This window comes from Haliaeetus albicilla, chromosome 17 (genome assembly GCF_947461875.1).
Source record: "Haliaeetus albicilla chromosome 17, bHalAlb1.1, whole genome shotgun sequence".
NCBI classification, from domain to species: Eukaryota; Metazoa; Chordata; class Aves; order Accipitriformes; family Accipitridae; genus Haliaeetus; species Haliaeetus albicilla.
Genome location: NC_091499.1, coordinates 26,796,835 through 26,820,710, shown reverse-complemented (window position 1 = coordinate 26,820,710; position 23,876 = coordinate 26,796,835). Strand labels below are relative to the sequence as shown.

Below are 23,876 nucleotides of genomic sequence, written 5' to 3'. Positions count from 1 at the left end.
AGTACAACTATCTTTTTGAGTACAGTATGTGTGTTTTTCCAGGTGTTGTGACCCATATTCAGAAAGGTTAGTATATCACTCAAGATCACTTCTTCTGAAGGAGATGAAAGATTATGTTACTCTAATATTTATTTAAAATTTTCATAAACAGTCCAGAAGTACAAAAAGATTAGTACTTGACTATATGTATACTCAGAAGATAACAATAGCTGTTCCTAACTTACATCATAAAGTTATGCTAACTGTGTATTGACTATTCATTTACCTTTGACTGGAATCCTGAAACTGAAAGGCTTTGTTTCACAAAATTGGCCTTTTCTTTGTTGGGATAAATGAGAGGACCAATTTTGGATTATTATTTCCTAATCTGATTGTATTTACATTATACACAAATTTTGTCTTATACAGTAAACCAGGCTAAATACCGTTTAATTTAAGGCTCTGTTATGCTCTTCTGGTGTGTTCACAGGAAATATACCAAGAAACACAGTTGTAGTTAATGATGTGCAGCTTAAGACTTTTTTTTTTTTTTAGTAAATTATTTTACTAGTGTGTTGCTGCTTAGTTCTAATTTGAATAAACCCGAAGATTTTTTTTTTTTCATGTCTGCTAGTAATGGAAGTAGTTCTCCGAGACATACATGCATCTGATCTTTCAGGTTTACTTTCTTTGTAACTTCAAATATGCCTGTTATTAAAACAATGTCTCTTAAGGGTTTGGGGGAAAATTTTTCTTCTACTTCAGTAAGATCTATGGTTCGTTTTGTTGTTATTAAAATAATGTCAAGAATAAAACAAAGGATATCATAAAATGTTCTTAAATCATTAGTTAAAATAGGGAACAGCTCTATAAATGTGAGAAATCTGAAACTTGATTTTAGCAAGGGAAAATTAGCTATGAAAATATGTCAGGGTCAAGATGTCAGTAAATCTTAATTGGTATACTGTCTCCTCTGTCAAACCTGTCTCGCTAAGCACATGTTGTGTTGTTTGAGTAATTCAAGGAAGAATCAGTCAGTCTCAAATGTGGAGAAGAGTTGAATTTATTATGAGGAAGAAACATGGTAAAAGGAGCCTTGGGGTAGAGGACATGAGGATTTATTAGGACTGGAAGACTGGGAAGGGCATCTGGGGTTTGGAAATCTTTGGAAAAAATGGAACAGAAGAGAATTCTAAAGAATGAGAATAGGACTCAAGAAATGGCTTAAAAATATCTCTCTGCTTCAATTCTTCCATCTATAAAATGAGCTGTAAAAATGGCATCAGTTCATAGGAGGATTATGAAAATAGAGCTGCTAATAATTTTGCAGTACTGCACAGCTGTACTGACAAGTATCATAAAAGAACTAATTACTCAGTTATCAGAATAGGGTGTGAATAGCACTAGTGAAATTTTGCAGCCGGCAGATTTCATAGTGCGAACAAGAAGAATTGAGCAAGTCTCACTTAGCAAGCATCATTTGTCCCACATGGTTGTTGATCTGGGCCCAGTGAAGAAAACATGCACTTGTTGAGTTATGTTGTATAGCAGTGTATTATTGAAAGTATAACCCTCTGTTTTGTCACTTTGTCCAACTGCTACCGTGAACAAAGAGATTGAGCAAGCAGTTCATACACAAATTATTTATTGCCTACTGCACACCCTAATGGAGTGCTAGAACTTAGAAGCTGCTAAGCTTAATGTGCTTACCACCCCCAGCAAAACACTTGAGGAGTCTGTTTTTGGATGAGGATGGGTTGGCCCCTGTTGCTTCTGGGAATGAGCTGGATGACACCAAGTCGCTGTCTTCCAGCTGCCTGGTTTTACACTTTTTCATGACAGTCTTTTTCCTCTTGAATTCCTGAGCGCTTAACTCTCCTTGTCTCCGCAGTCTTACCAATGCCTGCAGTTGTACTTTTTGTTTCATGCATGGCTCTGGTCTATGTATTTTCATAGCTGTTTCTGAAATGTTATTGATTTCTCAGAAATCTGAGCTGAGGGCTACACAGAGGCACTGAATCGGTGCTAAGCCTTGCGTTGCAGCTGAACCCCTAGGAGGGAGTTAATAAAGGAGCCTCTCTATCTGCATAGAAAACCTTGAAGTCTTGTATTATCTGGCTCTGGAGCACCTTACTTGGCAACCTTAATCTTCTTCAGGCAGGCTTTGTCATATAATATATTATATATAAATATATATAACAAAATATATGAAATATATAATATGACATATATAATAAAGGTCTTAATTTTAACATGTTTCATGTTAAGTATTTTGTGACAGAAATTGTTCTTCTGAAAATATATTCCGAATATTTCCTTAAAAAAAGAAAAAAGTTTCTAACAAATGCGTATACAACATAGGCTCATGTAAGAGAGACATAATTCATCCAACAGAGTTATTTTCAGAATTTGGCTATTACTCCACAGAGATTGAATGAAAACAGAGGTGTTACTTGATTCTCTCCATATAGTTGAACTTGAAGGCTTCTGGTTCTACATAAATTTTATAGATATGGTGTGGGGCTTTTTCTCGTTTATTGTAACAGCCTGAAAAAATTCCCAAAGCTCAGTCTGGATTTTAAGATTTACTATTTTCTGTGAGGATTATGTGTAGGAGATAGATGGGTGAAGGCTGAAGGATAAGCATATTATCAGTTTAATTTTATAAAAAGTGAAAACTTCTTCATTCTGTCAGCTCAGATTGAAAAACTGTGAAAGTAGATATAGTTTTAATGATTTTGATAATTAAGTGCAAACTGAAACTAGTAACTGAGAGGAAAGTCCTGTTTGTCTTTATTTTGTGATTCATCAAGGATGTTAGATTAGAAAATTAACTGAAAAATTAAGACATCCATTGTAAAAGGAAATAAATGTTCATGTTTTAACACTTTAAGGAAAGGACAATTCTTCAATATTTATGCCAGGAGGAATAATTTTCATGTGGTATACCTGTACTTTGCGATGACTGTATGGCAGGTATTTAGTATTTCTTCCATCCTTCTTATTTCTGAAGGAGTTGGAGCAGCAGTTTGAGAAGGAGAAACTGCATTTGGAGGACGATAAGAATCAGCTCCGACAGCAGCTGGAAAACCTCAAGGAAGAGCTGACAACAAAACTGACTTCTGCCAATCAGGAGGCAAGGGTTAACTTAATTGTATCAGCTAACAGTCCTGTGCACTAGACCACATTTCATCAATAATGATCTTGTGCTTAGAGTCTAGTACAGAGCTAGGACTACACTGTTCAGTCTGTTTAGTGCCTTATTTATGGTTAAAGTGGAGTATTCTTCAAACATGGTAAGTTACTTGACTGATTTTGAGCGCTGGTTTTATTGTCCTTTACAAAATTAACAAAAATCAGCAAAAGAGATTGAGATACAAAGCAGTTGATGTAAACAGCCTTTCTTGTTTTAACTCTGCTTATCTTCTCATTAGGTATGCAGACCTCTACACAAAATATGTCAGGAGACAGAGGGAAAATTAACTGTATTTAAACTCATATTTGGTTACAATTAACATATTGTAAATTGTCAGCTTCCCGACTTGCAGATGATCTTCATGTATTTCCATCAAAAAATGACATGAAATACTTACTTCTAGTAAGACCCAAGTTATTTGCAATGTTTTGATATACGCAATCAATGTTAAGTGTATCATATCTCAATACACTTTTAATTTTTTGAGCTTGAAATCTCCACCTTTTCATAATATAATATTTTTAAACTAGAAATATATTCTACTGATCTCAAAACCATCAATCCATTTTTGTCTGGAACTTTTGCCTTGTTTCAAGAGGCCATAGGTATTATTTCAGTGTGTGTTTTGACAGACTTAAGCATGAATTCAAGTACTTTTTTGCAGCAGTACTCTTCATACCATTTTCTATACCATACAAGTTCTGGAGGTGGCAGGTGTTTGTCTGATTCTAGTGGCTTGCAACTTGTATGAAAGTTGAACTCACTTTAGAATGAAACTGCTTGTTTTTAATAAGTGGGAAAGTTTGCCCTTCTGGAAGTATATATTAAATTATTATTGTAATATTAAAGTTATTATTATAATATTACATATTCTTGTATGTTAAAATATTATGTATTGATATATTATTAATATTTCAGTGCATTACTATATTACTATACATGTTAATGTATTAAATCCTATTTTCAGAATGTATATTCTGAAAATATATATTACTATATACTTTTGGAGTAGTACCTACCATAGATATATACACACCAGATAATATATACTACCAGCAGAGCTGAACCTACCATCTTTAGAGCTCAGCAGCACTGCTGATCAATCAGTCGTAAGTACCTGTTAAAGAGGAGACTGTACTTCCTTCTGGTAGTTGTGAGTGCCTTTGCTGGTACTTCAGACCTTGGAGAAGGTGCAAATTGAAGCTGGAACTGCTCTTGCTCCCTTAACAGTATGCTTACCTACATTCAAATTGATGAAATATGATGGTTTTATTATATATGTTAAGAAAACCATACATGGGTTTATTCTTCCTTTCAAAATTACAGAAAGTTTTGTTATTTCTTTTTAGCTTTAAGTTCTCTGTTGTATGTTAACTTTCCTTATTGCTGGATTAGATCGGAGGAGAGCGCTATTGTCGTTCTATTGTCATTCAACACCGTAGGTTTTAATTTAGTTACTCTTTATCAACTTCTCTTGGGTTTGTGAGTAATCAACTTGCTCCTTCTCTGAAGGAAATAATTTCGAACGTTTTAAGAATGAATTTTCATTATCTAACTACTATAGAGTTCAGGCTTCGAAAATTTATCAGCACACTGAATTAAGAAAAGCTAAGGAATAGATTACTCTAACATAAACTAAAATAGGGAATTAGGGACAGCTGCTGTTCAGTAATTGATCTTGTATACATTCTTATGCCAGCATAAGTGTAGTAGTGGATTTTGCATATTGAGAGGATGAGAAAAAGCATACAGGCAATAAATTTGGGGTGGTCTGTAAATCTACTCCATGTAGTACAGAGGCAATATGTTTTATTTTATTACTATGTTTATCTTAAGCACAAGACAAGTGCTTCACTTGCAGCCACAGCTTACTCCTAGATCTCTATTGACAACTGACAACAGTTCCTCAATGTCTTCACTGACCTGGAAGAAACTTCCCTGTGAAATGTCTGGCACATCTTTAACTTAGCCCTTACGTTTCTAGTGCTACTTCTTTTTTTGTTTTTAAGTTACAGACTTAATTTAACAGTAGGCATATATTTATTATATTCTGTCGATGTTAGCTTAGTTCTAGCTTCCCTGCTGAGAAAGCTGGTTTTGAATCTATGCCATCCTCTTTTCTTTTTGACAGACTTTTTGGTAGCAATTATCATAGCTAAAGGATGCTCCTAGTACCAAGCTATTTAAGAACAGTGTAATCTTAAATACTTGCCAGAGATTTTTTTTTTAGAGTTCTGGTTAAGTCAAGATACTAATTTTCTCACATGTATCTCAGGATGAGACCTTTTAGAAAGACAGTTTGTTTGTGTCAATTGACAGTGCAGTCAAAGGACTGGCCATCTCCATGCAAAGGATTTCCGATGATATTACTAAGGATCACTTTAAACAGCCTCCAGCTGTCAGTAGAACAGACCTAAGCCCTATCAGTGGCATTCTTGCATAATGTTTCCATATCCTTTAGATCTACAGGACTGCTGTTCACATCTCATGCAAGTGGCGTGCTACTACCAGATACATAGACAGTGGTGCGCTTCGAGGCTATCAGTACAGTTTCAGGGGCTGTTTTTCATGTAGGAATGATATTAGACTGGGGTTTAAACAGGCTAATTTACGGACAGATAGCAATCTGAAAACAGAGAAGCATATACCCTAGCACAAGTTAATTTATCCATTAGATTAGAGTTTATATATTTTGAAATAGTGGTTCTCATTATTTTAATTTGCATGAAACATGCTTTCTCACAGTAAAGTTACAGGTCATTTCAGAACTTTATGTAACCTCTTTCCTTGCAAAATGCTTCAAACATAGCTTGGATATTTTTTTACTTGTAAAAATCCTTTAATTGAATCTTTGTTTGATTTTATAATATTACAGGAATTTGTTTTTTAATGCAGAAACATTAAGTGATAATAAAGGAGAACAGCTGTGCAAATAAGAATTTGTCTAGGTGGGAATTAGAAAACACTGGAAGAAAATGAAACCAGGATGACTTGGCTGCCATTAGTAATAATTATGGAAATTACAACAACTTTTTTTTTGTCATAGGTGTGTCGTCTGCAAGACCTAGTACGAAAAAGTGAACAGGGCCTTGGTACTGCAGAAGGACATATCTCCAGTCTTCAGGAAGCTCAGGAAATACTCCAGAAAGAACTAGAATTAACTAGAGCAAGACTGCGAGAGACCACAGATTCATTGTATAGCGTTGAGGTAACCATAATGTTGGAGAATAAATTGTGCAAAGTACAGTCATGGTGATTTTGGTCTTGTTTTTAAAATGGCAAGAGGTATTATAGTGTATACATTATTGAAGGAGCTTTATATGGCTTTGTTAAAAGAGAGATTTCTCTTTTTATTTCAAGCAGAGAGAAAAAAAACTGGAAAACTAGGATGGGTTGGTTTGGTTGGGTTTGTTTTTTGTTTTTTGGGTTTTTGTTGGTTGGTTCATTTTGGGGTGGTGGTTTGGGGTTTTTTTGTATTGTTTTCAGAACACTTTTAGTATTTAATGGGTATTGCTGTAACCGCATCTTCCTGTGGTTAATACAAATTGTAGCTGCCAAAGTATGTCCGTACAAAATATATCCAGGGTTGGATTTTTTCAGAGGCTTAACAGGATTTCATGAGAATGTAAAAGGGATATGTGTTACACCAGTGCTATTCCAGACAGTTTCATGTCTTGGTGCAAAACAAGATCCAGAGCTTACTAGCTCTAGAATTCATTGAAACCTTTTAAATCTTTTTTTTTTATGCATGCATACTATGTTTTGCTCAAATAATGGCACAATCTTCATTTCAGGCTCAAATTTAGAATTTCAGAAGATGCTTGAGAATAGTTTAAAGATATATGCTATGATATCTTGAAAGATGGCAGATTATCATCCAGAAAATGTGATCACTTTATACAATTGAAGCAATTAACTTGTCTAAGCACAAATATATTGCCATTTTAGTTGGCTTAGATGGAACTGGACCTGTCAGTTATCTCTTAATAGCTCATTGACTTTAATACAAAGTATAACCTTTCCTTTTTCTTTCCTCAGTAAACAATGTACATTTACAAGATCACAGCAATATTTGAACTAGAGCAGCAAATATTAAGAAAAATTTTTCCCTGAATCTGTTTTCATGTTGATGCTATTTTCTTAATGAAAACAGCCTGAAATAGGATATTGGGTTTGGGGTTTGGTTTTTGTTTTGTTTTGGTTTGTTTTTTTGATTTCTTTCAGCTATGGTCATTAGATGTGGACCCTGTTACAGTATACAGCTTCCTCTGTATTTTTTATAATTTCTCTAAGTGTCCTTATGAACTACTGCATTCTTCTCTGTTCACCTATTATAACATTTAAATATTCATACATAGCAGGTTACTGGCAATGATGTTTATCTTAACAGATTTCTGCAGGATTTTTTCATTTATATATTTTAAAAAATTCTCACTTTAAAAGTCTTAATTAAATTTAGACAGCCATGTTTCCCTCTCATGAATGAAGCAAGCACTGTTGAAAAACATTCCTGTAGGTATGATTTCTAGGTGGTACCTAATACTACTTAGTATGGTGAAATTTGAACAGAAATTGATAGGAATTTTAAAGTTCTTTTTCTGTGTTCAGACTGTAAAACCCTGTTTCTAGCAGGTTTGTCCAGTCAAGAAACAGAAAGAAGATACATGAACTTTGTATCAAATCCAGGTAGCTCAAGCTTTGAAATTCAAATACTGAATATCTGCTGCTTTAAAAGAAAAAAAATAAAATCCAAAACATGGATTGACAAAAACATGCTTGACAAGAACCTAAGCAACCTGCTCTAATTCTGAAGTTAGTCCTGCAGTGAACAGGACTTGATGACCTTTTGAGGTTCTTTCCAACATAAATTATTCTGTGATTCAATGTAACAGTATTTGAAAAGATTACTTCCAGAATGACTTAGTGGAAAATTGCTTTTTATAGCTTTTTATAGGAATGCAAAATTCTGTTCCACAAGTAAGAAGTATCAGCAGATGTATAGGCATTAATTGTGCATAATTAGGAATTACACACTGAAAGTTATAGCTCAAGTTTTATGAGCCAATTGTAACTGACATTTTTATTATAAATACACTTGTTTAAGGTTTGAAATACTTTTTTGCTGCTGATCAGTCTCTATTGTGAAGTTTGTGTTTGCAGGGAGAACTAGATCAGGAGAGACAACAGCACGAGGCAATGATTGCTGCCATGAGAGAAGAGGAAAAGTTCAAAGTTGACAGAATGGCTCGCGACTTGGAAATAAAATGGACAGAAAATCTTCGGCAAGTATTAATTTTTCTCTTTCATTCTTTAATAAGAAATGAAGTATGTATCACATGCAAATGCAATAGCAAATGAAATGTAAAGCAAAGGTTTCTGTTATTATCTAAGCTTTTCCAGTTATTACTGAGCTTTTAATTATTTTTTGCTTCTTGCACAAGGTCAACTGCATTTTAGTTATTTGACCTTTGCTTTTAGACAGGAATGTAATAAGCTTCGTGAAGAACTGAGGCTGCAGCATGAAGAAGATAAGAAGGCAGCCATGACTCAGCTGTTGCAGCTGAAAGAACGTGAAAAAAATGCAGCAAGGGATGGATGGCAAAAAAAAGTTGAAGATCTTTTAGACCAGGTAACTATGGTCTCTTTGAGAATTGGAAGGCCATTACAATTTAGTTGCTGGTAGTTTATTACCAATTAACTACATGAAATTGGTTGTGACATCTGTCTTTGAAATGAAATTTGTTAGCATAATGCTTTTTAAACCTAATCATTATTGAACCTTTACACTAAATGTGAATAACACTTTTCACAGTTTTTTGGGGGGAGTGGGAGCATGTTGACAGTCTTACCTCTTCACTAAAAGATTTTTGTGATTCTGTCTGCTCACCTATTCTGTAAATATTTACCAGTGCTAGTTGTTTGGGCTTGGAGGTATCCATTATCTTTACAATAATAACACTGTACAAGTCACTGAAAAGTCAAAATGTCCCTCAGTTTCTACAACACGTTTATTACAACTATGTCTTCTTCTTAAGTGATTTTGCACATTATTTTGGCATAATTTTTTTTATAAATACTGAATTTTTAATTGCAGCTCATATTTATAAACTCAGTTATGTTAGATAATTCATAGAAAATACTTGCTTTCTAATTTTTCCAAATTACAAATGCTACAGAACTTGTTTTATTGACTACAGTTTGAAAGAATAGCTGATAATTAACAAATACGTTTTAAAGAAAAAGAAATAGATTTTGGAACTCATTAAATGACTGCGATTTCAGGGTGTTGTTGTGGGATGGCTTTTAATTTGCTGTCTAATTTGAGAAGTCTAATAACTGAATGTGCACTTGATTATACAGCTTCTTATAGGAACACATAACAATTTATTTTGCTGACAAGGGAATTTAAGCTTGTAAAATCTTGTGGCTTAGGCTCATAAAAGCTGGAGGTTTTCAAGTTCTTGGTCTGTTACTTTTTACAACATGAATGTAATAAGATTTAGACTCACTTGATTTTGTTTCACTTGCTGCATTTACCCAAGCTTCATTTGCTCTTTTTAATTCTACCTACAAATAGCATTTTCTCTAGGAAAGTACAAATTGAAAGGCGTATGTTAAACTTACTGTAGTTTTAAAATACTTTAAAAATATTTTACTTATCTCTACCTTTTAAAAATACCATAATAAATCTAACCTACAGTTTCAGGATGGAAAATTAGCATGTTGCAAATGAACAATTTTTTTTTCTGCATATGGAAGAAATCTTGGAATCAGAAAGCTAACTGTAATAGTGAGAATTTTACTAGAGAATTTGCAGACATAGGAAATGGTCTGCATATGCAAAATGGTTGGTTTTTTTCTTCATTCCTTTTACCATACCAAAGAGCTGCACCATTTCATAACAGCATGTGTGTTCGGAGGACTAATAAGAAACTAAACCCTGGGAGTTGTGGGGTTTGAGGTTTTTTGTTGTGGGTTTTGGTTTGGTTTTTTTTTTCCTCCAGCTGTTGCTTTTCTGTTCCAGTGTTTGAGTTGGATAGGTATTTCATAAAGATTGAAAAGTTATAGTTGGTGGTAGGGAATTAAGCTTCCCTCTGTAGGAATCTACATTTTATCCATTACACCTGAAAGAGAGAGAATTCCAGACTATAGTATACAGGATGGGTGACTTAACGCTTAGAGAAATGGGTTTGTAGTAAGTTCCTCCTGATTGCAGTACACAAAGGGTAGCTTCTGAGAGTTGCACTGAATTGAATCATAGACTTACTCAGGTTGGAAGAGACCTCAGGAGGTCATCTACTGCAGCATCCTGCTCATATCAGTCAACACTGAATTTGCACCAGTTCGCTTAGGGTTTTTTCCAGTCAGGTCTTGAATAAGCTCCAGGGATGAAGATTCCACAGCCTCTCTCAATAATCTCTTCTAGTGCTTAATTATCCTCATAATGAGTTTTTTCTTTATATTTAGACAGAACCTTCTCCATTTCAGTTTGATCATTGTGTCTCATTGTCCTGTTGTGCACCACTGTAACAAGGCTGGGTCCACTTTCTCTGTAACCACCTCATAGGTACTGGAAAGCTATTAAGTCCCACAAAACCTTCTCTTCTTTAGGCTGAACAAACCTAGTTCCCTCAGAAGGATATATGATCCAGTCCCAGCCATCTTGGTGGTACCTCTCCACTGAACATGTTCAAGTTTATCAACATCTGTCTTGTACTGGGGCAACCAAAGCTGAATGAACTGGAGGAGGAGACAGAATGTGCCTTCCAGGTGATGTGCAATAAGTGCCAAGTCAAAGGGACAGATCCCTTCCCTCAAATTACTGGTTGTTGCTACAGCCCGGTATGCTGCTGGGATTCCTTGCTGCCAGGCCACACTGCTGATTCATGTTTACCCCACTGTTAACTAGGTTGTGCGAAGCAGATCTGTAACCCAGTATGAACCAGTGCAGGGTTCAGGTTTAGTCCATCCCATGTAAAGGACTTTGCATTTGTCCTTGCTGAATTTTGTGAGGTTCCTATCAGCCCATACCTATAATGTCTATAGGTCCCTGTCGATGGCTGCCCTACCTTTCAATGTATTGTGTCCCCTCCACTGCGCCACGCTCTGCCTTCTACTCCTCCCAGTTTGGTGTCACCCACAAAGTCCATGAAGGTACTATTGGTCTCCTTCTCCAGACGTTGATAAGATGCATTGATAAAATGAATACGTCCTAGAGCAGACACCTTGGGAACTCCACTTGTAACAAGCTTTCAGATAGAGTGAATCATTAACTGCTACCCTTTCAGCCTGATAATCTGGCCAGTTCTCATATATCTGGTAGTGCACCCCTCTGAATTGTGATACAATCAAATACAAGGATGTTAAAAATCTTGCTGAAGTCAAGGTTGCAAACATCCACTGCTCTTCCCTCATCCACAGATCTAGTCATTTCATCATAGAAGAAAAATAAAGACAGTATTTTCATGGTGGAAGATTTTTGGTATGTGTTTCATAATGCAAAGATGACTATATACTTTGGTTGTGTTGATCTAGAATGATGCTATTCTGAGTGGAAACTGCATTGGGCCCGATTTGATGCTACAGGAACTACTGCAGTAAGCCTAGCTGTGCTTGGCAATCTGTAAATGTGCACCGGAAGCATTAGTCTGGTCTATACCAGCAGTACTATACAAAGATTTATCAAAATAATACAAGACCAAGGTCTTTGCTAAATCATTTGTAAACTCCTAACTTGACAGAAAATGAGGTCTACATGTGCTCTTTATGTTGAGAAAGTGTCTAGAGCTTCACCATTTAGTTGTATAAATGCTGTTCAGAAAAGTTGAATTAAGAAATTAATTGCTCATCAATATGGGTACGTAATTTTCTAATAGGTATTGATGTATCTCAGATTTGATTTAAAAACAAGCTACAAGGAAGCATAGCACCTAACTTGAAGTATACGAATGGCTATGTAAGCAAAGTATTGAAAAAACAGGTTTAAATGGATGGAGGGTTTAAATATAGTTACTTAAACTGTAGAAAAATACAACATAGAGTATGACCATCTTGGAATGCTGGTGACTGGTGCGGGAAAAACTGAATGAAGAGAGACAGCTATAAAAGGCAACAATTTAAAAAAAATAAACTGTTCAATCAAAAAATTATGCCCATAAAGTGTACTAAGCTGGTTTGGTTTTTTTAATTATGTTATACTTATCTACAAATTTCTGTCTTCTAGTAGTTGTTGCACATTTGATAGGCGAGGTCTAGCCCTTGCATAAAGCAAGGTAATAGTTTTGCTTCTATACCAGTAATGCGAAGTGGTTCCTCATAGAATGCACGCAGGATTATTGTTATTCTAACAGTATAGCTTTATTATGAGTAAAATAATTCTCTTGAGAGAAAATGCTATTCAGCTGATTAAGTGCTTAAACACATTCTTGCCAGTTGCAAAGCATCACTTGCCATCTACAGTTAAATGTGGTTGGTAGGTTAACTAGATCAGTGTCTAGAGACCAACCATGTAGTTCTTATCTCTGATATGAGAAATGGTTCTAAAAGACATAAAAAGAAAGTGCTTTACCTTTTTTCCTGTAAATTGTACTAAGTATTTCTGCATCAATCCATGTGAGAGTTTCTTCATTAAATATGTAGTGAATTCAGATGTGCTGGCTCTTTTCCATTTCTCTTAGCTGTGTAATGGGCTTCTAATGCTTTTCTTAAAAACACTTTACTGCTGAGAAGGCTTCAGCCACGGACAAAATAGCAGGATTTTTCTTTTTTTAAAGCATGAGCGTGTTCTTCCTCCTGCCTCTCCGTGTTGTGCAACCTTCAATTCTGGGCACTGAAACATACAGGTTAAGACCTGTATTCTTCTTACCTATTTCTTCTTGTGAGAAATGTTTCTTTCTGTAAACTGAATCAAGTACTCCGATTGTGGATGAGCAAATATTGGTTCTCCCATCTTCCTTACTTTTCAGTAAAAGGTGCTCTTCAGTAAAATAAATGTTTTTGTCAGCGTTTTTTCCATTCTTACATAGCTTCATACTATTATGTGACCAAGCATTAATGTGACATTCATCTTTCTAACATTGTCAACTTTTTGCACACGAAGATACCATCTTCTATGAATGAGAATATTAGAAATAGTACAGTGAGAATGGAGAAAAGTATATTACATATACTTTGGTAGTTGTTGTTTATTTTTCCTGCTGCAAAGATTCTCTCCTTTTTTGAAAAAATTGTAGAAGTTTCCTATTCAGAGTTTGTTTCTATGATGGTGTGTTCCTTTCTAAACTGTCAAAGTAAATATGAGAAACTTTGATTTATATCAAAATGTTAATATTTCCTTCTGATATAGACATTATTCAAATCATAGTTTTTCAGAAAATTTCAAACTCAATCTTAAAACCCTGGCCACTGCATATGCTCTTGTTCATGAAGAGGAGTGCTGTAGAAAAGCCACGGAGCTCCACTGCACATTTGTAAATGCCCATTGACCAGGCTTCTATCAGAGGGCAGTTATTGCTCCGTCTTTATTTGCCTATGTGGAGGTGCTTACCGCAGAGCTGATGTGCATTCACGTTAGCAGCATTGGGAAATGCTACTTTCTTTTCCAAGCAGTTTCCCAGGATTACTGGCCTGTTCCACAGCCTGGGTAGTCCTTGCTTTAGAAGATTTGCTGTCGAATGGATGCTGGAAATTTCTACAGGAAATAACCTGCACCTACCCTCTATAAGTTTCCTGAAAGAAGGGAGATTAACTTTCAGCACGGAATCATTTTACTCTGCTTCCTGTCACTTGGTATTGTCCTGAACAGACTGTCCAAAGGCTTGTCTGTCAAACAGAGGGGGGTAAATTTCAGGGAACAGCCCCCTCATTCTCTTTGGGCAGTCCAGTATTCAGTAATACTAGTAAAGCTACCGTGACATCTAGTGGATGGTAAGGGATTTTGGGCAAGATTTAAAAAGCACTTAGAAATCTAAAATGCTGAAATCCAAAAGAATAAAAAGAAAATTCATACCAAAGAGGGAGCAAAGAACAGAGAGCACCTGGCATGCAGTTCAGGATAAGGTTTTATGCCTCTTCTTTCCTCTGCAGATACTTTGTTTTTCCAAAGGAGCACCACTTTCTGCAGCTCTTGGATACTTTCAGAAGGGGCTACAGCTCTCAAAACTATGGTCTTAATGGGACTGTGCTGCTGCTCCTGCGGGCCTCACAGAGAATCAGGGGAGCTCTGGGCGTTTCTGCCTAGATCCAGTGTCCGTATACAGCCTGCCACCCACCACTGGTCTAGAAGAATCAGTACTCCTGTACTCTAAGTGGGAAACCTATGCTTTAAGCAAGTCAAAAACTACTGTACATGAGCGTGTGAATAATCATGTAATCCAGGGTCGCTGCAGCCCTCAGAGGGCCATCTGTTCAGGGTGCTTCCCCCTGTTTCATGACTGTCTGTACTTCTCAATAAAGAATCCCCCTTGTTCTGGGCTCCCTGTCCTACACAGAGATGTGATTCTGAAGGTTGGTTGGTGCATTTGTTCTATCCAGATTGGTCATTGTAGTTTTGTCTGAAGCTTGAACATGAAAACAAATGTCTAACATCCAGCAGTACTATTTCTTTTTCTGAGCTTTTAGTTATGGTGAGCCCATTCAGCCCACAGCGTGCTCTCTTCATTATTTTGCTCTTTGTTTAAAAGATTCCGAATGTAATGGAGGAAATTAATTAAAGACCGTTTACAGTTAAGACTTACTCAGCAATACAAACAAAAGCAACAGAACAAATCAGAGTTTTCAAAGTATTTTCAGTGGGATACAGTAGGAATACTAACAAATATTAGCTTTGTTGCTCTGTTAAAGAATAAATGTGTTACCAGACTTCTTTTTAATCTCTCCTTTGGTTTCTTCTTCCTTTAATTTTTTTTCTCTCATGTTGTTGTGTTTAATTAAATCTAAAAATACATCTAGGCTGATGTTTGAAATTGATATCTTCATATCCCGAGAAACTTGTCTATCTGATCATAAACTTCTAATTGGAATTTAATATTACTGGGTTTTGTTTGGCAGTGTTTGAGTTAGTAAATGTGGAGGAGACTGAAAGACTTTTTAATTCTACCTGTCAATAGATGAAAACAACATAAAATTCTTAGTACAGTATGTAATTAATGATGCATGAGTCAGAAAAGAGTTTAATTTGATATTTGGAGTTAAGTTTACACTTCCAAAACTGGTAAATATAAATCTAAGCCAAATCCAACAGTAGCACTGTTCCCCAAATAAAATTTGAATCCTATATCTGTATAATTTTTCCCTTAAATGTAAGATAAAGAGTCTGGCAAGAATCTAGTTTTAAAACATTACCCTTCACCTCTTTGCTCCAGAAGATAGCTGCTCAAGTAACTTTTGCATAGGTTCAAGACCAATGGAAACAGTGGACCCTGGGAGGAATGAGAGGTAACTTATTAGGTGGGGCAAAATTCATTTAGGATTCAGCAGATGAATAGAATTCTAGATTAAGGGCACTTCTTGACAGATACCTCTGTGCTCCAGGAAGGATTAGCCAAGATGCATATATAATCTTTAAAATCCTGACAGCATTATGACAAATAAGTAAAATGAAATGAAGCTCTAGTACCATTCCAAAACCTTTAAAAATTATCAGGAGATTTAAATGATCCTCTTTTTCCCCTGACCATTGAACCTGCAGTTTGTCAGATTAAAAGCATATAATCCAAAATCCAAACAGGTAAAAATATGTCAAAATACCTAGACATTTTGCCTAGCGGTTTGTTAGGCTCCTGCAAGTGGAAAAGAGAAGAGCTCCATCTTTTTAAAGCAACAAGATAAGTACTCCACCTCGTGATAGCCTGGACACAGCACCTTCACTCGGGGTTGCTACAAACACAGGAGGAAATCAGGACCAATTAGATCCCGGAAATAGTTACACATTTCAGAGTGCCTTATATCTAGACTTCATTTTCCTCGATAGAAAACTGTTGGGTTTTGAGAGAGGGAAGGGGCTTTGAATGCTGCTTTTTCTTACCAGTCAGAGGGGGCAAACTTTGATGCAGCGGTTCATTCCTAGCATGTCACAAGCCTCAAGCCAAGTACAAAACATTGTAGTAGGAAACAGCTGCTTTCCAAATCTCTGCAGAGTCATCTGTCACGTAAGCATTGCGCAGCCAGAGACAGTACATCTGCTGACAAATCAGTCTTTCTCTTCAAACCAAAGATGTATCTCGAGGGAGAGTTTTGTGGTTCTTGTTATCAGCTGGATAAAATGGACTCACGCCAGCGGTCCCTTCAGCTTCTTCAGTAGGCATCTCAGAAACTAGTTTCTTTTCCTAACCTCTGATGGATGCACATAGGTTTTCTTCTTCAGAAAGATTAGCAGAATCTGTTGGAGGTCATTCTTAAAATGAGGCAAAGACTACATAGCAATCTAGATCTGCTTTGATACCACAGATGAAGTTGGATCTTCCCCAGTTAGGGTCTTGGGTATTGCACACAAATTTCTGTTGCCAGCAGTATTTTGAAAACTCTGTGAACTGTACACCAAAGTCAGGTCTCAACACAATTTGACATTGAAATATCAGTAAGAAAAGCATTACATAATTGATCTTTGGGTGCAATGAAGACTGATGCTAAAATTCAGTGTCCAGCCTCTGTAATCTAGTTGAAAGTAATTTTTAGCCAAGAGAAACGATGAAATGAGATAACTTCCACACATGCAATAAGCTAATGTCCTGCAGGAAAAAATGCAACTGAATGAAAATGTGAAAATGTCAGTGGTGCAGTAAATTCGCTTCTTGAGGAAAATGACACCATTTGATCACAAGTATAGCCCCTGTGATAGTCGTGACGGGAGCACCAGCAACTGTTCATTACAGCAAGCAAAGCCAAAGCTTGCATAGTTTCAAATCTCTAAATCTATGCTTTACTACAACACAAATTGGCCCAACTAAATTGAAAAGTCAGCTTTTTTAGGAGAGATGTTAAAATAGAGGTGGGAATACAAATCTTTCTCTGTGTCTTGCATGCAAGCTCTTTCGGTCCTGCTGTGTCGCCTGCAATGATCAGTGGGTTCTAAAGATGCAGCAGCCTCTTTGCTGTTCCTCTGGGTCATGAGGAAGTTCTCTCGGTTACACCCGAGGCTTAGCTGTGCACGTGCTGACGGTGGAGAAGACAGCACTTCTACTCAAAAATGAGACAGCACAATCAAGTAAAAGCAGGATAGCTAATACATATATACTGAATAAAGATGTGTTTTCAGAAGTTCCTGTAATTCCAAGAAACAAATTAATTCATTTGTACATCCTCTATCTGCAAAGCCTGATTTCAAAGAGAATTGAGCAAGGGTTTCTCATACCACAATAATATCACAAACAAATAATCTTGAATTCCAACCTGTAGAAATAGAGTGATAGTTAAACCCACATTCTCCCTTTATTTTTTTCTCATCACCTCTCCCCGTCATAGAAATACAGAGAGTGGTAACTATGCCTGCATTCTTTTTGCTTCTCATCGCTTTTTGCCCAGATCACGGACCCTGCTGTGGAAGTAGTTGTGAGAATGTTTTGAATTTTTAAGGAATGTCTTAATAATACTTCAGCCAGACTTATTGTGGAGTTCTCTATTCTGAATGTGTCCTACATACTTTTCAATGTGGAGCTGCATCTGATGATATTATTACACATTTTGCTGGAATCAGCCCCCATACCAATTGACTAGCCTATATAATTCGGATTTACTATTCTATAATGTATGTATTTTAGTAAATAATTTTCATATCTAATAAAGGATGAAAATAATAAATTACAATCAGGTTTAGTATTAATCCTAGTGAATCCCTGCTTGATTTCAGTGATGATTGACCTCTAGCAGTTTTTGAGATAAAGGAAGTTGGTTTTAATCTTTTAAAATATCCTTCAGTAATGTTTTGTAAGCACACATGTTTTGATCAAAATCTCATGTGATAATAAATTGAATACCATAAGTCCTCTTAACTATTATTTCTCTACAGGAGTATTTCTTGCCAAAGTTTGTAGTGTTGTCAAAGCAAAAAATCAGGTTTTCTTTAGCAGGGCTTTATTCCATTGTTATGTTGACTGAAAATCATCTTATTTTCCCACTTGAAGATTTTCTTGATTGACTTCTAAATCATCTTTTCCAGTCTTTTTTCCAGGACTGATATTTATCTACCTGTCCTACAATTAAATGCTTTTGAATAGCGATACGATACTTAGACTTCCAGGCTACTTAGGCATGTCAAATACATAAGTTCAACTTTACTAAAAAATACAACTTTTTTTTGGTCAGTGTGTGGTCTTCTTTTTGCCAATAAGATCTAAGCATTTAATAGGTTTGGGGGGTTTTTTTGGACAAGATAATTACTGTTCTCATTTCACAATCAGGAAATGTGGGTTGCAGAAAGATTGCTTTGTGTGAGGTTGCCTAAGAAACCTGTGACAAATCTCAATACTGAACTTAACTGGAGAGTTTTAGTACAGAACCTTCACCAAAAGTTCATTTTAATCCCATCTGTTTTCCCGCTCTCTGGAAAACTTAAATTTGGTGAAATCACATGTATTAAAATGGTTAGCCTGTCTTAGCACTTTTAGTTATAAGATCAGTTTGACAGCAAAGCAAGACCAGTTTCTTTCTTGGTGAAGGAAATCTGTTATTCTGCAAGAAGCAGGGAGCAACTCTCACTTTCTTAAAAGGCCTTTTTAATAGGGTAGATCTCAGACTATAGCTTCCCAGAAGTACTTTTACTTGGAATTTCTTTTCAGCGAAGAACATTACTAAGGTTTCTGCTTCAGGTGTAAAATCTAAGTATTTCTTAGTTGTACTACAGTGGTGCCTAGGTACATCTGTCAAAATTAACTCCCAAATGCTCTAGAAATGGAGCATTTCTTTAGCAAGAGATCATTCCCACTCTTAACAGCTTCCCCCCTAAACAAACCAGACAGATGGGAAAGGAAGGACAGGAAAAAATAGGTGGATTTGTTCAGATTGGCACTGTCAAAATCCAGTGTTGAAATGGGAGCTGTTAGATGCCAGTCTGTTGTCTTGTCCACTGGGGTATGATGCCTCCCAGTGTTACGCCCTTGCGTAGAAAATTGTTGCTTGTAACTCTCTTACAATTTTAATAAGATAATTTTGGATGTTCCACAATAATGTATTTTTATGTTGCGCCTTTTTGTAGATTCAGAACAAATAATAACTTCTTTTTGTATTTTGCCAAAGTATTATCTAAAAGTTCCCAACTATAGGCTTCCGACCTGGTGTCAAAATACCTGCTGTCTCCTGGAGAAAGCCATCTTCTTGACTGACCTGTGCCAAAAGGGGAAATTGGTCATGCTGGATTTGAAATTGCTCTCACTTCATTTCTGATGACTCTATTGTGTGCACGTGTGTGTGCCTATCTACACCATTCATATATATATGAACACAGAGGTATTTTTATAGATATACATATATATATATGAATGATGTATATGATTTGTATGATCAATAACATTTCATATGGAACACTTACTTGGCAATATGTTTTTATTTTTTGCTTTTCATTAGCCATTAACACTTGTACAAGTGGTACATTAAGTCATTTTTTGCTAGAGACTTTCAGGAGGGGTTTTTTATGTACCCATCTCGTTCTGAATTTTAAGAAAAATAAAAAGTATTTTAATGTAAATATGTCTTTATTACAGACTAAACTCATTTTTTGCCCTTTAGCAGTGAAATTTGATCTTTAATATTATCTGTTTAATATGCTTGTGATATTTCAGAGACACAGCTGTTGATTGAGTCCTTATGTAACATCTTTTCTAATAGTAATGCAAATTGGTGTGCTTAATGATTTCTTCCCAAAATTATTTGCCATAAAGTAGAAAACAGTTAGATAATTCCAAAAGTGTTGTATTGCATAATATACGAGTATATAGTAACATTATGTTGAAGAGAGAATGCTATCCTGTACATTCAAAGCATAACACAGGAAAATGCATCATTCTGTTCTGTGTTCAGTAGTTTATATGCTAAGTCAAAGCAAGTCATATTTTTTTTTCCAGATAGTTTTCAACTTATTTTTCCCTGATCAAATTATAATTAATGTTCTATGTTTTACTCTCCCTTCCTTATCCCTTTTTCTTTTACTTAGTTGATTTCTGAATATTTCCCTTTATTCCTGTGATCTTTTCTTCATAGCGGCACTGTCTCGGTGAAGCTTTGCATAAATCTATCAGCAATGTAAGTGATGTGCACTTACAGCTTGTAAACAGGGCATGTTTGCACTAATAAACCTGCATATCCTGTAGTACTGCTTTAGAGCTTTAGCCTATGAAGTAGAATACCTGGTAATGTTTGAGAGGAGAACGTTTGCCGCTAGTTATCAAAAGCTTGTGTACTGCATCCATTCATCTGTGTAAATGTATATGTCATTGGACATCAAACACTACATACATGGCCATAATATAAGCAGCATTTTTATGTCATTGTTAAAGCAAGCAAGCTTGCGGGCAGTGCAAATGTGTATTGCAGAGCTTTCTACAAAGCATGAGATTGATGCTGTGTTATAATTTGCAGTTTTGCAGTGCAAGTCATAATTGTAACCAAAATATTCTTTCTTTCTATTTTTTTATTTTTAAAATTCTTGCCAATATTTTTAATTTGCTGAAAACCTTGGATAAAAGTATTGAAAGTCCATAGAACAGTGTTTAGAGCTCTGAATCCTCAATACAGGAGTATATGGAAGGGACACTCCAAAGATATGCAAAGGGAGGCACTAATGTTTTCAAAAATATGCTCTTAAGGATATCAGTATATGTACTGAATAATCAAAATAATGTTTAAGATTATGTACTCTTCTAAAAATAACTGTCAGACTTTTAATATTTTACATACTTTCAACAAAAAACATATTTTATTATTAGAAGGGTAGACTAATCTGACTTGATTGTTAGAATCATTTAATCCTTGTTGTCCTTTATTTTCTGTGTAGTCTATTGATGTAAATAGGCATCTCCAGACATTGACTCATTTAAGGCTGTGGTTCTGCAGTCACTTTAATCTGGTGGAAGTGTGAACTGCTCTCAGGAAGGGTATTCCTGATCTCTTCTAAGATGGCTTCCTGGCCAGATATCAGACTTCTCTTGGTCATCTCAGTTAAAATGTTTTCTGCATTTCCAAGAAAGAAAGGAAAATTGTTTTGCCCTTGGCCCACACTTAAAATGTTTATAAACGATATACTGAGAATTACCAGAATTTGGAGCAGGAACTTAAGTGAGAGACAGATTTAACTTCAAGCCAAAAATACATTTTTTCATGTCATCTTAATACAAATTTGGCTAAGATACTGTGGTCGACTCCATTTGAATGTTATCAAGAAAGGCTTTTTAGAGTATGATGATTAAATTACCTGAGGTTGTGGCGGACTGAGCCGGACTTCCCCTAGAATTGTACCTCTTGGTGGCCATGGTGAATGGGACAGGGCAAAGGTGAGAAACCTGAGGGACAGAAACATGGTGAAAGGGACAAGTAAGAGTGGACAGAACATCTATCCAGTATCTCAGTGTTTCTGCCACAGGCACTCCGAGGAGGAGGAAGAGGATCTGAGTGAAAATTGTGGGATTTCCTTCTCATGAGATTTTTAAGCAGTAATTTGTGTATAGAGTTCCCACCTAGTGCAAAGAATTGGACTGAATAATCTCTTAAGACTATCCTAACTGCACATTCCTATGATACTAAAAATGGAGTTAGGAAAAAGAGCAGAGGAGGAGGAAGAGGAGAGGGAGAGATGCTGGAGTATGGGATGGATGGAAGAGAAGGAATAGAGGGGCTAGAGCCAAGTTGCAGTAGTGGTCTCAGGGCAACAAACAAAAAAACCCAACAAACCTGAGAGTTTATGGGTGTTGGTTACATAGGAGCAGAGGTAATCTAAAGAAGTGCAAGAGTTACCTAAAAGCACAGGGGGAAAAAGAGACCTCCAGACAGGGTCTGGGTTTTGCTAGGTGTAGTCTGGCAGAGAAACAGGTAATAAAGGCAAGGCTTACGGGCGAAAAGAAGGACCCAGGTAGGTATGAGGTTACAGAAAGGTGGGGAAAGAGAGAAGGGCCCAACAGTGAATGTGGGATGAATTAGAGTAGATGGGGATGTGAGTAGATCAAAGGGGAGTGTAGACAAGAGAGTTTTGGGTTTTTTTTTTTCTGGAGAAGGAGGATGCAGCTGGCACATTGCAATACCAGAAGATGATACATAGATGACAATTCAGAGCTGGCCATGTTGGCAGTTGCATGGTGCAAACTAACCGCCATCAGTGGAGTGAGTTTGTGGGGTTGAAGAGGAAGAATACAATATGTGGTTGCATTACTGGTTGGTCTGACCAGCACAACAGCCCTGGCCATAGTACGCCGAAAGGGATCGGCCAAGTAGTTCTGAGGCTTCTGAGGAAACTAGAACTCCACGATATGAGAGGCAAGTTTCTGTATAGATAAGCAAACGGTTGAAAGACAGGTATTAAATACAGTGTTACCATAGTGAAGGTGGATTATCAGTGGAGTTACACTGATGTTCAACATATTTTCTTTTGCAGGTTGTTTATGAATAAGTAAGGTGGGAAAGTTTGCAGCTTACAAAAAGTTATTCAGGGTGGGAAGCACAAAGACTGTCTGAAGAATTACAGAATAGCTGTAAAAAGCCAAGGGACTTGGCAATAAAATGGCAGATGAAATTCAGTGTAGAAAAAATACAGTGATACACAAGGGAAATAAACAAATTCTAACTTCTTGCGTAAAATAATGAACCTTACCTTGACCTGTTACAACTAGAGAGTAAGTTTGGGGACTACAATATATAATTCCATGAAAATATCACCTCCGTGCTCAGTAGGAGTCACAAAAGCAAATAAAACACCAAGAATATAGGAAAGAAACAGACAACATAACATGTAAAGCTGTATAAACCACTATATAAAACCAGGGTTTACTCTCATTTTAAATACCTTATGCTGGTTTGGTCTCCTAATCTTAAAAAGTAGAAAAGGGGCAAGAGTAGGGGAAATGTGATGATAGATATGAAATAGCTTTCATACAGGGAGTGACTCATTAAGCCAAAATTGTTTAGTATGGAAAAGGATGTAAGGAGGGAAATGATGGAGATCTACAGAAGCATGAGTAGATGTGAGTAACTGAAAAGGGAACTTCTTTTGACTCCTTTCCATTTCACGTATTAGAGGTCATCATAACAAATTGACACATCTATATGGAACTTGCCACAGGGCACTGTGGTTGCTAAAAGCTTTTATGGATTCAGATAGTGGCTGTATTTAATTAATATTTCTTCCATGAATTTGCCCCAAAATGCCTTTTCTGGTTTAAGAAAGATTGTTGGATGCTGGTAGACTTTGGATTCGAGACCCCTATGTTTGTGCCTTGGCCTTGTTTTCTCTGAGTAACCTGGGCTGGCCGTTTCTGGAGGCAGAACTGGAGACTAGACAAACCTTTGGTCCGACACTGTACAATTTGTATGTGATATTTATATTTAATGTAGTTAGTAAAAGGTTTTACATGTATAGTTCAGATTACAGAATGTAGTATAAGCCTTCACTATACTCCTTCAGTTGTAGCTAATCTGTTTCAAAGGTATCTGAAGTAAAATACTGTTGATACAGTATACTTAGAAGGTAGAGTATATATGCTGAGACACAAAGACCTGGTGAATT

The 23,876-nt window shown here is 36.2% G+C and overlaps 1 protein-coding gene across 13 annotated transcripts in view; it reads left to right on the top strand.

The window, feature by feature from the left end:
* Positions 1 to 23,876, top strand: part of FAM184A (family with sequence similarity 184 member A) — a 72,835-nt gene that overhangs the window by 31,106 nt on the left and 17,853 nt on the right. For 8 of the 13 annotated variants that reach the window (XR_011328493.1, XR_011328494.1, XR_011328492.1 and 5 more), the window contains exons 6-10: positions 2,993 to 3,115; positions 6,222 to 6,383; positions 8,336 to 8,457; positions 8,654 to 8,804; positions 20,366 to 20,407. Coding sequence is in view for 10 of the 13 variants with exons in the window: in XM_069805136.1 (XP_069661237.1) it covers positions 2,993 to 3,115; positions 6,222 to 6,383; positions 8,336 to 8,457; positions 8,654 to 8,804; positions 20,366 to 20,407 (600 nt within the window). In the remaining 3 variants the exon portion in view is untranslated. Of the gene's footprint in view, positions 1 to 2,992; positions 3,116 to 6,221; positions 6,384 to 8,335; positions 8,462 to 8,653; positions 8,805 to 20,365; positions 20,408 to 23,876 lie in introns of all 13 variants that reach the window. The other 5 variants (XM_069805135.1, XM_069805132.1, XM_069805129.1 and 2 more) reach the window with 3 other exon arrangements.